Raw genomic sequence first — 19,008 nt, 5'->3', positions numbered from 1 at the left:
GACAGGCATTCCTAACAAATGGATTATACATTCTGGGCCCTCTTGCGACAGTGAGAAGGTTCATGGGATAACCACAGTGGAATTTCCCCCCGCTTACAGACTGGCAGCTTTCTCAACCACAGATCAATTGATATATTTCAAAAGAAGCAATTCTGGCTTTTAACTAAAACAAAATAGGAATTATACTATGAAACAGTAAGATTTTTTATGTGTTTCTGATGAGCTGCCTAGACAAGAAGTGATTTTTATAGTGTCATTCGAACTGTGGTATAAGACCAATTACTTAATGTATAGAGTTAAATATTAAGTAAAAATGCAATGATGAGGAAAAGATAAGTAATACTTATAGAAGTATTCTACTGTGTGAATATTCTACTGTGGAGTCAGGTGAACAAAAAGAATAACCAAGTTCTTTACAAGGCTATCTTCTCTGTGTTAACAAGCACAATGCAACAAAGGAAACCTTACAAACGGATATAATCCCTCCTGCACAGCACTTTGATCCAAAGCCACAAACAGGAAATTATTGGCATACAGAAGACCTTGCACAATTGCCATTAGCACTTGGGTCTTGTTATCAAAGTATCATAGACTGAATACATTCTTATTTGCCCTAAAATCATACTGGTAAGGAGGAACTAAATTATTGTTTTGAAGTAGGATATTTTTTTGCAGCTAGGAAGAAAACTTTGCATGTTCATACAAAGCACTCTGAATCACCCACTTCACTTATATTGTAAACCACCCCACCACCATTGTCCTTCCTCATCAAACGAGGGTAAAATAGTTTTAAGAACTATACAGTTCTTATTATCATATATAATAAGAAAACAAATTTTAGTTGTCAACAATAGGTAGATAAAAACATAACACCTGAATGAACAGAAGGAAAAAACATGTTATTACAGTTTGTGTTTTCCTACCCTAAATACTAGAGAATTAGTTCTAATAAATCTGTGCCTCAATTCTAAGAAAGTGAGAGTTTCTAAACAACTAAGTCTTTGGGTGATTAGACACATGCTTAGCAGTAAAAAAAGACTGTTTACTAAATGAACAAAATTATATGAGACATTAACATCTATGAAATAAAAATCAATTTTACCAAAAATAAAGTTAAACACTGGGGGAATAAAACCCTCCAGATTAATTTTTTAATAAATTTGAATATCTTAATGAAAAGAAGACAAACATTATCAATGATTCAACAAAAAGACAAGAACTTCACTTCTGAACAAAATTTGGACGAATAAAGTTTCTGTAATTTAAACTCTCCTAGTATAAAACTTTATTTTTCAGTAAGATAATTAATCTGTAAGAAAATTAAATGTAAAGTGGTTCGAATATCATGGAAATTTATTTCTTGCTCACTTTTGCTGTTCCATCAATAATACTATGAAAAAGTTAAAAATTGTGAGTGAGAAAAAATATATAACTAATTTTAAATTCAAGAGAAATTGAAAAACAACTGGAAGAAGGAGATTCAATAAGATGGTTTCACATAAAGTAGCCATTCAAAAGCTAGTATCTTTCTAATCATCAGAAAATTTAATACTGAAAAAAAAAAATCCCATTGTCAAATAGCACTACAAACTATAACTATTCAGACTCAACAAAAAATATTCCAGATATTATTTTCTCTTACGAAAACATTAGCAAAACCCAAAATGAGCAGAGAAATAAAGCCATGTTAAGTTTTTCCCAAATCATCCTCTAAGTTCAATTAAATTCCAATGAAAAAAGCCCCAACTGAATTTTTATTACCATTGGGAATGATTATAAAAACAACAACAACAAAAAAATCTAAGGATTGTATCTACCACTAACAAAGAATCTATACCTGTAAAGCTAGAATAATTAAAATAGCAATGAACTGGCAGAGAAATAGATCCATGGAACAGAGTGGTAGGTTTAGAAATAGACCTGTGCAAATAGGCAGAAATTAGGATGTAAAAATATCTGTCTGTATTTCAAGTTAGTGGCAAAGGCAGCAATAAATGATAATAAAACAAGGACAAAGGGCTATCCATTTGGGAAGACAGAAATAAGTTTAGAGTGAATTAAATACACAAATTATATGTAAAAGAAAATGCCTTAATACAACATTTTTAAATGATAATGACAAAGATTGAATGATGTGAAATATAAATATTAACATTCTATAGAAGGGATTATAGTTCAGGCTGTAAAATTTCAGTGGGTATTACAATTATTATAGGTGTACTGTCATGGGGTGAGTGCAGGGTTGGGAGTTTCATGAGGAGATAGTGATAAAGGAGGAGGTAGAAGATCAAGATGAAATTTTATAATCGATTTTAAATTAACTTTTTTTTACATTTTACTTAATTAACATGCATTAATTTTATAATTTATAAAAAAAATGAACAAAGCTTACATACATAACATGCAACAGTCAAAACTTACAATTTAAATGTAATCAAGACATCTCTATAAGTGGTACTCTACCTGCGAATCTAAAAGGTTGGAAATTTCATGTGTACCAACATTTACTTCATCCAACTGTAAGCAAAATAAGTTCCTAGCAACCTGGACAAAATCTAAAATAGAACATATTTCAGTCAGAAGACAGCAAGAAATCTTATTTAAATATTACTTTTCCTATATGAAGTTGAAGTTATGTGTTATAACTGATGCTTCAAATTTAAAATACACAAATTACCTTAAAATGGTGTGATACATGTAAGTTCAATTAGTAGAGAGAAACTGGTTTAACTTACTTCAGTAAACTTTACCAGTTAATAAATCAGTTAAGATGATACCAAAGCGACTACATATCATAATCATATCTATTTCTCTCACTCATTATGTGTAAAATTTTTCCTGAAACCTGACAACATTATGATAAAGCTTTTCTAGCTGGAAAACCCAAGGCTTAATAATAGTAATAACAACAATAATTATAACAATAACGATAATAATAATAATGCCAGCAGTTAATATTCATGTAGCAGCGTTTGCAGGTACTTTCATCCTACAACAATTTTTGGAGGTAGGTCCCTTTGTCCTCTCTGTTTTACGGACTGCAGCTAAAGCATCTGGGCTTTATCCCTGCCTTACATGCTAACTCAATTACTTTCCTTATCTACTTTCTGCCTTAATTGTTGCGGTTTTAGTTATAAGTGCCTTTGTGTTTCCTGTTCGTTATTTTAGGGTGACTTCCAAAAGAAAAGGAGAACAAATTTATATTTTCCACCACTTCAAAACCATATAAGTATATTTAGTTTTTCAGCAACACAGAAGTTAACATGACATAGTGTTACATTTACAATATAAGAAAAAAATATCGATGCTGTCAAAGATACAAAAAAGCTGTTAGAGTCACACATTACTAGAGGCAGAACAAACATGTTTAAAATGTCTTTGGAAAACAACTTATCTATATCTATACACACATATATGATGCATTGACTAAGTTTATAGCAATATGTGATCTTGAATAATAATTACAAAGCACCATAAAACATATATTTATGATATATATGTGTATATATATATTTCATATTATGTCATCCCACTAACTAAAAACTTAGAATTTCACAGTAGCAGAATTAAGACTTCTATATTTTATATTATTTTTTGTTATTATTAATGCAATATTATAACAAATTAAAAAATATAGAATGATACTTTATAGCTATCAGATTCTAAGAATTTCTGCTTACCCAGCCAGCCCAGTAATTCTAACTGAGTTTATAAGGAATTGACTGAGGAAACTTAAAATAGATGTGTTTTCATTTTTCTCTCCTTCCTCCTAAAGAAAAGTATTCTTAATGAAAATGAGTCACAATAAATCTCCAACCAAGTGTCTGTAATGATACATGATGAACCTAATATTACCTCCGAAAGACACTGTCCCCTTTGGGTCTACTTGTACTTGCTGTCTCAAAGCTTGGTGTTGTTCCTTTGTCGGCTGGATACCAAGATAATTTAGAGCCTGGAAGGAAAAGAACTTATGTAAAGCAATTTCTAAACCCCCAAAGTATAAAAGTTTTCATTACAACTTTATGTCACAGTCCAGTGAAAAGAATCAATATCAGGAACAGTGACCAGAATTAGATGCCCCAGGAAAGTCAGCTGACTATTTGTAGATTAATTTTCCAAAGCATATTAGCTTCCTGATTCCATTTCCATCTCTGCTGTTTTGTTTTTTTTCTTTTCAAGACAAGCTGATTGTACAATGCCAAATTTATAATCACAGCCCTAGAACCAAACCTCCAACTACCTCTTTATTTAAAATATATGTAATGGCAAAAGTAAAATAGCAAGGCAATCCTATTAAATAAGACTTAACTTTAATAATTTCTGTAAGTAACACACTAAAAAAATGGGTATTTGGTTAAGGAATGTTCTGTGCTTGAGCACAAAGCTAAAGTTGATAGGGATTGGAAATAAATGTAACACGTTCTAATTTTTAGCTTACTTTGGGGTATGCTTACCCCAAAGAGTAAATCAAAAGGCTTTATCTAGAACCCACTTCTACCTTTTTTAGTAGCTACGCTGATTAAAATTCACAGACTGGTATATCCTAATACACATTGCCTGCTTGGATTTTACAGACAGAACTGTAATTTTTAGCCAGAAACATGGCCATCTAGATAAAAGATACTTTCCAACATTCTTCAGGTTAATGAAGCCATGTGATTTGATGCTAGGCAAGGAGACACAGGATGAAGTGTTACAGGGAACTTCTGGAAAGTCTTTCAAAAGTGTAGTGGGCATTTCTTTTTTTTCTTTTCTTTTTTTTTTTTTTAGGACCTACTTATACTCTAGAAACCTTTGAGCTGGTGTTGCTAGGGCTGCCTACCCCCTGCTTGCACAAGGCCCTGGGAGTACCTGCAGCCCTCAGCCCTGAGGGCTCCAATCCCCCACTCCACTCCTCCACTCCTGGAACCCTGTGACCTGAGAAATATCATCTGCCCAGAATCTGGTCACCCTCCCCCAGTCATTTATTTAACTGACCTACTTTGCCCCTTTTGTTGGCTGTGTGGGTAGGAGGGGTGGGGGTGGGGGGGACACCTGACCTGGTAGGACTGAATGGACCTTGTCTCTGGGTGTTAAAAAAAAAAGTATTGTCCAATTTCCAAACATTGTGTAATTTTTTAGTTATCCTCTTGTTTTCTAGTTAATTCCACTGTGTTGGGGAGTATAAACTATAGGATCTCAATTCATTGAAACCTGTTGAGATTTGCTTTATGCACCAGCCTATGGTTTATTTTGGCAAATACTCTGTGTGACCTTGAGAAGAATGGATGTTCTGCATTTATAAGGAGCAGAGTTCTGTGAAGATCAATGAGCTAGAGGCTGGTTTATCATGTTCAAATCTATAGCCTTGAGGGGATTTCCTGCTTTTTCTCTCAGTAACCAAAGTAAATATTTTACACCTCCCCAAAATATTTTTATGGTTCCCAACATCTAGTTTCCACTCTAGTTTCGACCTGTTGCAGTGTACTTTATTTCCTCCTGAGTTCCTGGGCTTCTTCCTGTTGTCCTCCTGACTGTTGCTGATGAATTCTCTTAGCTTCTCTGCAAATATCTTTCCTTGATCTCCCTTTTTTTTTATTTTATAACAGTTTATTTTTACATCATTTTGTACATTTTTTTTTCTATCTCAATTGTAATCCCTGAGGGTTTCCCATCATCAAGTCACCCGTGTGCCATCACCATAATCCCATGCACTTTCCTCCCCCCCCACCCCGTTTTTGATCCCATTCCCCACTCCACCCCCACAAAATGTCTCGTATATGGTTGGTAGTGGGCATTTCTTTTCTCCTTTCCTTTCCTCTTTAGGGTTAATTAAAAGAAAAAGGCAAAAATAAAAGGAAGGAGTGAAGGAGGGAGGGAGGGAATGAGAGGAAGGGAGAGGAAGAAAGGAAGGAAGGAAGGAAAAGACTGTTGGAACTTTAGCTCATGAAGTGCCCCCAGGAGCAGAAAGAGAGTTGGGGTTGGGTCCCTAACATTCTAGAACCTCAATGCCAGTCCTTCATTACCTTCTTTCAGGTTTTTTTTTCATGTGAGATTTTAAAAGTTTTCTAAAGGAAACCACTGTTATTTTAAGTTTTCCAGTTATTTATAGCAAAACCTAATCATAACTAATACTCAGGACTTGAATAGATGCCACATTACTTATTGAATCCTAACAAGAACGTATATAATGCCAAGGAGATCAAAACTAAATAAAATTTAGGCAAGGTTTAGTGTTGGCAATTATCCTTTATAAAATTTCTTCTTCCTGGAGATGGCACATGGGTGACTTGGTGATGGGAAACCCGTGGGGATTACAATTGAGATGGAAAAAAAATGTACAAAATGATGTAAAAATAAACTTTTGTAATAAAAAAAAATAAAAAATAATAAAAAAAGTAAAAAAAAAATTCTTCTTCCTCTGGAATCTGTTTATTCATTTATTTCATTCGCCAGCTATTTATTTAGTGCTTACTAGTTGCCAGGCATTTAACTAAGCAAAGAGATACATGAACAAGATACAGCTGCTAACCTCAAAGAGCTATGACCTCTTTGAGGAAGAGAATAATATGTATTAAGTAATTTGCAGCAGGATATACCATGGCAAAAACAAATTGGATAACATATAGCTAGTTGGGCACAGTGAGAGAAGATAGATTTGGAAGGGGCGACTCTCAGGAAGGATCCCTTCAAAGTGTTTCAGAGCTTAGTGTAGCATTCTCTGCCTAGTCTGTCAAAGATAATTGCCTTGCATAACACAAAAACAGTAATTACTAACTTTTGCATGTTCTTTTTTCCCTTTTGTCCTAAAAATGTTTAACTACACACACACACATACATAAACAGAGAAACAAAGAATACCCATGTTCTCATTATCATTAAGTATTCATTGATATTTACTTGAAAATTGTACACATATGTAAGAAATAAACATAGACTTGGTTGAAAGTTTTCATCATTTTTCCTTAACAACTACCACTACCCTAAGAGTATCCTTCCTATGTATGATTTGATGCTTTCACTACATAAGCATGCATGTTCTGATCATAGTACTCTAGTATATTAAAAATTTTACATGAATAGCATAAAAAGAAAACCTTACAAATTACTTTTATTCTTATCTCAGTGAAGATTTCATAATTGCTCAATATTGTTATCTGCAAAACTAGCTTACTTATTTTAACTTTGGTATCCCGCTGTATAAATATATTACAGTCTATTATATTTTTTTCTGATTAATGCACATATAATTACCCCATCTGTAATTTATTACTAAACATTGTACATATCCCCTTGTAGATATGTGTGAAAATTTCTCTACTCTCCACCTTAGCAGAGGAAATTCCAAATCATTGGGTATGTCTATTGTCAATTTTAATATACTGAAAAATTTCTCTCCAAATTGGCTGTACCAGTTCATGCACACCACTAGTAAATACACACTCCTATGTCTACATTTCAACAGCATTTGCTGCTTTCATACTTCCTTTTTCGTCACTGGGTGTGAAAGAGTACATAGTCTATTAACTTGAATTCCCCTAAGATTAAACTTTTAACATGTTTACCAGCAATGTTTTGATTTATAAGTTATTTAGTAACATGTTTTAAAATTTCATAGGATTCTAAGGTTATTTAATTTCTGACCTGTTGGCATTCTTGCAACTGTGATAACTATACATGTCTGCAGATATTGCCAAATATCCCCTAAGGCCAAAGAAAATGCCACGGTTATTCTTGAGCAACACTGCTCGGCATACAAACACTATTAAATAGTTTGGTGCATATTTCTCTATGAATGAAGAATTTATATTAAAATGCATAATGTTACATATTTTTTGCAAAAATTAAATTACACTATATATAGTGCTTAGTGTTTTAAAAATTATCACCCTTGTCACAACTTCCTATTGTATACACTTAGGAATGCTTTTTCAAGATGTTAGAACAATACATTACAACTAGCATTTGAGTATATTTATTCCAGATTTTGAATGTAACAAAACACTGCAAAGGCTCCTTTTGAACTTCTTAGAATGGACAACGGTCACATTTTGAGTTGTATAGTCCCAAGTGTTTTATTTTTACTACATAAAATTTGGTATATACTAACACCATATAGGTAATATATATATAGGTTTTAAGATTTCATAACATTTTAGTAAAATAGTCTTAAAAAGAACATATGAACAGTAAATTTAAAATAGAGTTATCCTTAGGGAGAGGGACAGCTGATCAGTATACACAGATAGGTCAAAAGGTTCTTATTTACTTAGCTGGGCCATGAGCACATGCATGTTTCTTGTTTTGATTTTTAAATTGTACATATATAGCATAATCATTCTTGCATATGAGGGATATTTTCATGTAAAGAACTAAAAACAACTTTATAAAGGTAACACAGGGCCCTCCCTGGTGGCACAGTGGGTTAAAGCATAGCACTAAGAAGCTAAAGCCACTTCAGCATGAGTTCGATCCCCACCCCGGAGGTGACCCACATGGCATGGAAGACCTCTCCTGACCAGCCCGCTGCTCGCCTCAGCAGTATACTACAAAGGTCAGGCTGTTCTGCTTGCTCCCAAGTCTGTCTCTGGTGAATCCTCTCACCACCCCTGCACCTCTGGCCTGTACCCCGATTCTGTATGCATACATAGATAAATCTTAAAAATAAATAAGTAAAATAAAGGTAACACAAATAAAGTACCTATCACATAAGGTAACTCAATAAGTAATAATAATTCTACAAAATGAAATGACTGTGTAAATTAATTTAGAACTAAACTTAGGTGAAAATTTTGTTGAAAGTAACATTTACTCAAGATAAACACAGCATGTCAGTAAAGTAAGTTCACAATTTAACTTGAAGGTAATTTGTATTTTATCACAAAGTAGTTTCCAGTAATTTTTTGAATAACTAATATTATTTTTTAACCTTAAACAAAAATGCAAATGTGTTAACTGGGCAAATAAATGTCCTTAATTTCTCCTGATCTGAATGATGAACTTAAAAATGTTCCTCTTTACAATATCAGTCACATACTTCCAACCTAATACAGAGAACATCTCATTAACTATAATCAGATATTGGATATGCCACTATTCACTACATCTTTCTTCAAATGTTACAGAAATGGCAAGAGGTAAAGTAAATATCAGTGAAATGTTATCTCTATTCCCAAAGAAACTTTCTCAGGTATAAAAATATAAAGACTGTAGAGGTGTAATAATTTTTGTCTTCAAGCCAACTAGTAAATTATATTCTTATTTGCTATGTTTACCATACCTACTTATAACGTTAATAGTAGACTCAAATATAATACATAGTACTCATAAAAATACTTTGAAGAAAATATCATTACAAATAACTATGGTGAAATTATTTTAAAATACCTGTAAATAAAACCATTCTCAGAGTAGTCATGAAAAGTTTAACACAACCACATGGTCTTCATGGAAAATAAACAATTCTTTATTCAGACAAGGAATTAATAACTATTATGACAGATGTCACTTTCCAGTATATACTGATATACTTCAGGATTTCAGGAAAACACTACCATACTTACATGGATATTAACAGGAAACGTTCCTAATCCATTTCTTGACATTTCTGTATATCTTAAAATTATACTGAATAGGCAAAGTAATAACTACATAATCAATGAACATCTTTTCTTCATGAAATTTTACTATAATGACAGTTTTTCAAGATGCTAAAAACAATGCATTTGTAGAAAATTAGGGAAAAAAGACATTTTATTTCCTTTTAAGTATTTGAGCATATTGGCTTTGTCTTTTACAGAACAGGAAATAGATTAAAAAGGAGAAAGGGGAATCTGAAAAAAGCAACTAAAATAGAAGGACCTATTTCACACTGAAAAAACATCAATATAGGACCATCCACTAGTAAGACTAGCTTAGACATATCTGGGTGAATAAAATTTAATTTGGATTTTAGAAAAATATTTTTTACTAAGTAAAATAAATATAGCTTCAAACTCTGAAAACAATGTTTTATTAAGTAAATCACTAAATATAGTTTAAATGTAAGTAGAGAAGCTGAATTTAAATAGGATATAAAATCCCTTGGCTCTGTCATTCTTATTTTTTTACAAAAACAAAAATCAATGTGCTTGGGTAAAAAAGGAAACTAAAGAATGGAATTCTGATTCCATAATCAAGAAACTCATTTCTTAGAACTAACACCAATTGGGATGACTTCTTATTGCTATGAAAATTAATAGATATTTATATCATACATCATTGCTTTGTTATATATGAATAGTATATTGTTAAATCTTCAAACTCTCTATTTTTTGAAAATGTTAACCCTGACTGTAAATTTTACCATTAGCTAGTATTTACATTTTATCCACATAAAGAGTGTAAGTTAGCAAAAGATGATGAGGAGTTTGAAAACCTCAAATATCTCATTAATCAAAGCAGGTATTTGAACAGAGTGCAGTAGGTATGGTCATTAAGAAGCTTTAGGGCTCTGCAAAGTCATGTCAAGGTCTGCGAATACTGAGCTGAATGATAAGAGCAAGTCTGGATGAAGGAACTGGACTGAATCAGAATTTGAACATGGGTATCTTCAGGTTTGCAATGAAAAGGGTACTGCTTAGGACCATGCAGAAAATGACAATGAGAATATTTTAATCTATCTAGATTTATTTCCATACTCTTCCTAAAATATATATTTAAGAAAATCATTATCTGAAAATACAGGGAAGTAGAAGCTATGGAATTTTAGTACTATATTCACTTGAACATAATTTTAAAACAGTGTTTTCTTCTGTCAGTTCCCAGGTCACCTGACAGGAGAAGTTTCAAGATGTTTTTTTATTTTTAATTTTCTTTTTTTCAAAGGAGAGTAAAACCTTAGTATAACACTACCATCTTCTTTATATGTAGTGGTCATCTTACTATTACTTTTTTCATTTGAATTTAGTTTCCCTTTTTAAAAAAAAAAAAGTTGAACAATAAAGGATTATTTCATCTTACTATAAATTACTCTTTGTCGTAATTTATTCCATGTTTCCTTTGATTCTAGATTGTAAAACATCACAATTGTCTTATTCCTATACAGGAGGAAACTATTCATTTGAAAGTCAATTTAGTTACAAAAGAATACCTTTTTATTCTGTACTACTGAGCCACCATGAATTACCCAAATCAAACATGAATGAAATTAATTTAAACCCAAACAGGCATTCAATGAAATGCAAATACATAACTCTGCAAGAAACTAATAGCTATAGTAACTTTATCCTATCAAAGAATGCTTCCTTGCTGTTGTTTTATGGAAGAAAAATGAAAACCTAAAGTATTTACCATTTCCAGCTTTTCTGCCTTAAGGCGAACAGAGGGACTTAGGGAAACCTTCTTTCCTCGTGGTCCATAATTATCAGTGCAGGCAGGGGCAGTATCTATGAGACAACAGGGTGCACACATTAATTGGAAATTTAATTGGACTAGAACTTTCCATTTGACAGGATGTATTTTGGGCTCCTACTGTTCAAAAATAATCTGGCTAATCAGTTGGCAGTTTCCATGATCTTTTCTTTTTCTTTATATCTAAAATACATCACATAAACCAGCTTTAGTTGAGTCCTAAAAGATATGAAAAAGAGTGGTAAATGAGGCATTAAGTCCCATGAGCATATTAACTTAAAGGTAAACATATAGGCCCTCCCTGGTGGCGCAGCAGGTTAAAGCACAGCACTAAGAAGCTTAAGCCACTTCTGCATGAGTTCGATCCCTGCCTGCCCGGGAGGAGATCCACATGGCACGGCAGACCTCTCCTGACCCGCCCACTGCTCCCCTCAGCAGTGTACTTCGTAGATCTGCCTGTTCTGCTCCCCTCTGTCTCTGGTGAATCCTCTCACCCTCCGCATCTCTGGCCTGTACCCCAGTTCTGCATGAATAAATAAATAAATCTTAAAAAAAAAAAAAGGTAAACATATAACCCACCTTTATTTACTCTTTCATCACAATGCTTATTAATTATAAGTGAAAAGATTTTTTTTCTTTCAAAGTAAGTAAAATCGTACTAGAGATTCAAAAAGATTATGAAATTTCTTTGGCACAAGTGATTTTATTATGTGAGTTCCGATGGAAGTTTAGAAAAAACTCATAAATGTAAATTGTTTCAAGTTTGTACATAAAGGATAATATAGACTCAGAAGTTGTTAAGCTAAAAATCCTACTTCTTATTTTACAGTAGGGTTATATTTCAAGTCCCATAAATGGACTTTGAAGAGTTAGGTTCCTGTACCTCTCGCCAATTTTCTAACACCTTTACAATATGCTTGCATTATATGGATGAGCCTTGCTTGGCCTTGTTTTGTGAATAAGAGACCAGGTGTTACAAAAGGCTTTAACTTGAAAAATTATTTGCTTCATTATGTCAATCATACTATCTAAATTGTCATTATTCTAAATACACTTTAAATGGTATTTTACTAGTTCTACATAGAAACAAGAGGAAGAGAAAAAAACTTTTTAAAATGTCACATCTTTATGCAGTGTTTTAATTTTTTTAATCTCTGAGAGCATCTGTCTCTAAGTACAAAGTAATTTGCATTCTCTTTCTTAAGAACATAAGAAGCCCATATGAAAATAAATAGTCTTCCTCTAAACCTTTAACACATCCCGAACAGTCTATGTAAAATTGTGAATACAGCTTATAGGTGTCAAGATCATTTAAAAAAAAAAGTTTGACTTTAGCTTCAAAAGGAATCAAACCTTGAAGGGGTGATTTTAGTATAACAGAATTTTCAGGAATCAGATAAAAGCAACAGTCTCCTTTGTTACTGTGTTGCCTAATTGCTGGCCATGGAATAAAAATAACTGTGGGGATGGATGACACGCGTATTTTTTTCTTAAATTTTTTCCTCTTGAGAGAAATTCTATGCCAAACCTGAAGTGTGGTATAAAAGATCAGCGTGTTGGGCCCTCCCTGGTACCACAGTGGGTTAAAGCACAGCACTAAGAAGCTAAAGCCACTTCCGCATGAGTTCGATTTCCGCCCCAGAGGTGACCCACCTGGTGCAGCAGACCTCTCCTGACCCGCCCGCTGCTCCCCTCAGCAGTGTACTTCGTCAGTCGGCCTATTCTGCTCCCCACTCTGTCTCTGGTGAATTCTCTCACCACCCCTGCACCTCTGGCCTGCACCCCACTTTTGTATGCATAAATAAATAAACCTTTTTTTAAAATCAGCATATTGTGGGGTGGGAGAAAAGACTACAGAGCAGCTAAGGCACACACTTTAGTTTTCACTTTTGAGGTTTGGACTGCTGAGGCGTGACAGAGAGCTTCAGTTTGGAGCTCGATTTACAATGAAAGTACACTAAACCCAGATGGACCCATGCCAACCAAATTAAGGTCTCAGATAAAGACTAACTCTGGGTGTGAATTACTCAACTCAAGTGTAAGTGTGTGGAGGAGCTGAGGAAGGGATGAGCGTGAGGGAGAACAGAAGGGGGTGGGACAGGGACACATACCATTGCAGGTATGTATGGAGGCATGCCTCTCACTCCTGCTTTTCTACATCTAATAGGAACATCTGCTATGTGTGGCATTAGAAGTAAGAGATTAGTGCTTATGTATGCCTACTTTTGGCCAGGAAGTGTGCCAAGTATTTTACATGTGTAATGCTTATATAAGCTCTTTCATCTTCACAATAACCACAATGACCTGGTGTTATTATTCCCATGACAAAGATGAAGAGACCAAGGCCTCCAAAAGACAGAGAAACTAGATTAACCACACAATTAGTAGATGAGAATGTTAGGATTCTAACCTTTTGTGAGCTGTGAGATTAATGCTTGTAAATGTGTCACTATCACTCATCACCAGTTTTCTCATCTGTACAATACAAAACAGACCACCTGCAGGAATTCTAAAAGTAAAATAAAATCTCATAGAAACTACTATAAAAACTAAGAAGTATTAATATAAACAAAGATACTATATTTAAATAGGAAATTAAATATAAGGTTATACTGACCACTCTTTCAACAATATGCAATCATAGCTTGACAAAATTTTGCTTCTTTTCCAGATATCCTTTCTGTAAGCATTTACCTCTGAGCCAAAACCTTAAACATATACATCCAGCATGTTTTGGTAATTCAGAGTAGCCTGACCTGAAAAAGCCCTGGCCTGAAAGCTCATAGATGGTTTTCCTTGTTCGCCACTGTTTGTCTCTTGGTTCCAGCTTATTTATTTGTTCCTTCCTAAGAGAATAAAACTTTATGACAGCTTATTAGTCTTCTGTTGTCATTCTTCTTTTTTTTTTTTTTTAAAGATTTATTTATTTATTCATACAGAACTGGGGTACAGGCCAGAGATGCGGAGGGTGAGAGGGTTCACCAGAGACAGAGTGGGGAGCAGAACAGGCAGATCTACGAAGTACACTGCTGAAGGGAGCAGTGGGCGGGCCAGGAGAGGTCTGCCACGCCACGTGGTCACCTCCGGGGCAGGCAGGGATCGAACTCATGCGGAAGTGGTTTAAGCTTCTTTTGTGCTGTGCTTTAACCCGCTGCGCCACCAGGGAGGGCCCGTCATTCTTCTTTTTAAGAATAGAAGGTAGGCAATGTTTTCTAAAGGCAGGATCAATACCATTTGGTTAATAGCATGAAACTTCCATGGGTATTATCACTTCTATACTTCAAATTCAAAAGCCTTTAGTGCACCTGCTATCATTAAGGTAATGATAGCATTTTAGTCATGCGATGATTCTTCACTTATTTCCTTGAGAATGTTCTTGAAGTGGTTTTAGCTAACTAAGAGTGGTATGACTCTGGATTTGAAATAAGAAGTATATATAACAGAACAGTTTCAGAAAACACATTCCAGTACTATGTAGATTTTTTAAAGTATTACTAGTTTTATACTCTGGAAGATTTTGAGATGGGTAAGTTTACTCATTAAAGCTTCTTCATTTTTAAAAAGTATCAACTGACTGATGGAATCTAGGAGTGATAATGAAGGATCTAATTTGGGAACCATCTACAGTGAAGTTCTATTAACACAATGATCACAAAGCATATAAGCTAATGTAGTGATAATTTAGAGTTAACTTTGCTTTTTCCCCCCCTAGAAATATCTGGCCTGCTGCATTTATATGGAAATAAGAAAATGGGACTGAGTCAATGCTATTTTTGGTTAGAAATGTTCCATTTTAACTACATTTTAATACTTACATTTACTTATAGCTTAGTCATACAAAATACTTTTCATTGTTATTTCCCTATTACAAATCTAGCATTGTTTCTTACTAGTTTTTGGAATATGTAGGAGGATGCAAAAGTGAATTCAAGATTAGAAGCTTATATTTCTGGTCTAGAAATATGCTTTGGAATATTACTGAGCTTCACTCTAGTCTGCAGATTGTACAATGATAGTAACGACAAAATTTACTAAGCACATACTACATACTAATTACAACATTAAATGCTGACACACATGATACTGTTTAATGCCTTCACTAACCCATAAAGCAATTAATTCAAGGTTACATTGCTAACGAATTGGAAGCAAAAGTATGAACCTCTAAGTTTGCATTCAGAGCCCAGTGATCAACCACTGTACCATTCCCACACCACATTCAGGCCTCATACTATTTCTTTACTTATCTATTTGTCCATGTTTTCACATTATATGTACAAACGTATTATTCACCCACAAGAAAATTATGTTCTTATATGACTGAACCCACCTTGCTCTAGTTAATATAGACTATTACAAATATTATCTGATAAACACACATACCTAAGCAAACCCACACATATTTCAATATATTTAGATGTTTTCTTTTCTTTTTTTTTTAAAGATTTTATTTATTTGTGCATACAGAACTGGGATACAGGCCAGAGACTCAGGGGTGAGACAGAGTGGGGAGCAGAACAGGCAGATCGACGAAGTACACTGCTGAGGGGAGCAGCGGGCGGGTCAGGAGAGGTCTGCCACACCATGTGGTCACCTCCGGGGCAGGCGGGAATCGAACTCATGCGGAAGTGGTTTCACCTTCTTAGTGCAGTGCTTTAACCCGCTGCGCCACCTTGAAGGGCCTATTTAGATGTTTTCTAATCTGAATAATGAAGGTTCTTAAACCCATGGGTTACTATGCAATATAAGTATCCTCAGAGAAAATATCCTCATTCTTTCATAACTCTTACTGAGCTGTGTTATGTACATGTGATATACTCAGTAAATGGTTACTGAATAAATGGCTGAAAGAGGCACTGAGTAGCTCAATAACTTAAAACTTAAAAACATGCTACATAAATGTTTCCTCACCATGTGTTTAATTTTTCCTCACATGGGTTCCCAGTTTAACAAAAACAATATATCAAGATAATAGAAATTAATTATGTATGGGGAATAATATTAATAAATCTTAAGAATCAACAAATATCACTTAATAAAAAGGTTTATAACTTATAACTAAAAACTGATACTAGCCCACTGGTAAATACTGCTCCAAATCAGAGGGAACTGCTATAGAATCTACTACAATTGCTTGTGAAGTGTAGTAGTTATATACTATGATCAGAATATTTATGTCTTTCCAAAATTCACACATTGAAACTTTAACCCCCCAAATAAATGGTATGTGGGTGGGGTCCTTTGAGTGGTGATTAGGGCACTAGGATGCAGTGGTCATTTGTGGAATTTATGCTTCAGATCTGTGTTATGCCTAGTCTCCTCTGCCATGTGAACTCAGAAGAAGTCTGCAACTGGAAGAGGTCTCTCACTCAGGCATGGCAGCACAATAATCCTGATTTCCAGTCTCCAGAAATGCAATAAATAAATGTTTGTTGTCTTTAAGCTACTCAGTCTGTGGAAGTCAGCTAAAGCAGCCCTAGTAGACTCAGACTCTAGATAATGTAGACTCAGACTCTAGATAATGTATACTATTTCTCCCTTATTTTGTAATTCTGATACATATAATGCCATTAAAATTAAAATACAGGCATACAAATTTGCATAATAATTTAAACATGTAATTAAGTTTTTTGCAAGTATAGTTCTTTATTGGTTTACTTAATTTGGGGGGATAATTTAAAGGGAGGGAATTTTCTTGCTTGAAATTTGATAACAGACATTTTACAATTTGATAAAAATCCTTGTTTTTTTATTGGTAGTTTATACAATTAGTCCTTTAATGTTTTTTAAATTTAAAAAATCATTTCATGATAATTAAGGACCATTAACACTAAATTAACAATACTGATGTTCTTTCTGATTTATATTTAACTATATCTTCCCATAAAATATATTTCTTAAGTTATGCTCTCTTCTATAATTTTTCCGAAAATGCATTTAATATATATGTACGAAAAGGACAAGGCAACCTAATCTTGATTTATAAGAGTTTTTCACTATCTAGTTTCAATAGTTCAAAGATTATTATAGCTTCAAAGACACTGTTATGATAATGATAATGAATCCTTTAAAATACCAACCTTTTGTAAAGAAAATTTTCCAACAAGTCATACTCTAACAGGAACCACTGCACAATTCACTCATTTACCCTTTTATTCACTGAAGGTGAAAAGATGTAATACACCTTCCTTAAAGTCTATTAAGTCACATTATGTATTCTTCATCGCAAGACAGTAATTGAGAAAAATAACAAGAGGAATTAAATGTGCATTTACCTGTCTTAGATATATCTGTAGGGCTGTTGTCCAAAGAAGTAATTGGAGTCTGTTCTGTTTCCTCATATCCAGATTTCATCTATGAAAGAAAATGAATATAAAATGTCATTTTTCAAAGTAGGTCAAAGACCAATCTAGAAGCTAATGTTAACATAAAAAGAATAGTTGAAGAGAGTAAAGCAAAAGCTCATAAAATACTAAATCTTTAAGACTCTGATATATTCATCCTCAAATAAAGCAATTCAGAATAATTAAAAGTAAACAGCTGCTTTCAGCTCTACCATGTCCAAGGTCAACAAAATACAAGGTCATACATCTATCTTTTAAGGGCATTAAAACCTTAAATAAAAAAGTATAGGGGCTGATAGCCTATCTTACACTTCATATCTAATTAGCATTTAGTTAAGTTACCTTTGATAAATTTTATTTCTCTCACTGAAAGCCTACCTACCTGAGCTTCCTATTTTGTTTCATAGCTAACACAGATTTAACGATTATATGCTCTATTTTATAACTTTGTTCCTTAGGGCACTGTACCAATTGGTAACTGTATCAATTTTGAAATAAAATCTCCACCTTTGGCATGATTCAAATAAGGGGAACTATATTCTAGAACACACAGGTGAGGGAATAGTATCTGCCTCCATTGGATGACCAGGATGTCTCACTGTGCATAAAAACAAAGGGAGAAAACAGAAATAACAATGAGTTAAACCACATTAAAGACTGTCTGAAAATAAATCTAGCTTTCCTAGTAGTTCTGAATAAAATATATCTTTGTGAATCCATTATGTCAAGCATTTTCTAACTTAGTATGACCTTCTGGCACAGGAGACATGCTGTTTAAAAAAAAAAAAAAGATACTAGCAGCACAATATAAATATCTTAAACAGAAAGAATTAAACTCTTTCAAGGAAATATCAATTTGCTAACAAACTGCACTACTGAAATTATAATTTTATGTGTATATAACAAGCATAAATACATATGGAGATTTATGGACTGCATAAAGAGAAATTTAAGATTACCTGATTTATCTTAAAAGATGGTAAAATAGCATCTGTAGTTTTGGGAGTAGATGAGGTCTTTGGAATTAGTATTTCAGGGGAAGAAGTCATAAATGTTGAACCTTGAAGGCCATATTCTTCTGAAGCTTGTAAGCGGGACATACAGGACAGGTTCTCTGGAAGACTGCTGTCCAATCTTTGTCTGATAAATGCTATCTCCCAAGCAGATTCTGACCTAGCAATTAAAAGAAATTGTTTTACATATATGTTGCAGCTATAGTATAATTCTGAGATAACAGTGTTTCATATATTATCAAAAACTATCAAACATACTTGTTTTAGGGATTAAAGTACTA

At 33.7% G+C, this 19,008-nt stretch overlaps 1 protein-coding gene across 1 annotated transcript in view; it reads right to left on the bottom strand.

The window, feature by feature from the left end:
- STXBP4 (syntaxin binding protein 4) overlaps positions 1-19,008 on the bottom strand; it is a 125,913-nt gene that overhangs the window by 85,678 nt on the left and 21,227 nt on the right. Inside the window, exons 6-10 of the mRNA XM_004684393.2 lie at positions 18,674-18,887; positions 17,646-17,724; positions 11,311-11,405; positions 3,856-3,952; positions 2,464-2,555 (exon numbers count right to left, since the gene is read on the bottom strand). Of these exons, the coding sequence (XP_004684450.1) occupies positions 2,464-2,555; positions 3,856-3,952; positions 11,311-11,405; positions 17,646-17,724; positions 18,674-18,887 (577 nt within the window). The remainder of the gene's footprint in view (positions 1-2,463; positions 2,556-3,855; positions 3,953-11,310; positions 11,406-17,645; positions 17,725-18,673; positions 18,888-19,008) is intronic.

Source organism: Condylura cristata, unplaced genomic scaffold, assembly GCF_000260355.1.
Source record: "Condylura cristata isolate star-nosed mole 26May11 unplaced genomic scaffold, ConCri1.0 scaffold00017, whole genome shotgun sequence".
NCBI classification, from domain to species: Eukaryota; Metazoa; Chordata; class Mammalia; order Eulipotyphla; family Talpidae; genus Condylura; species Condylura cristata.
Note: the sequence above shows the minus strand (reverse complement) of the source record. Positions and strands in the feature narration are given on the sequence as shown.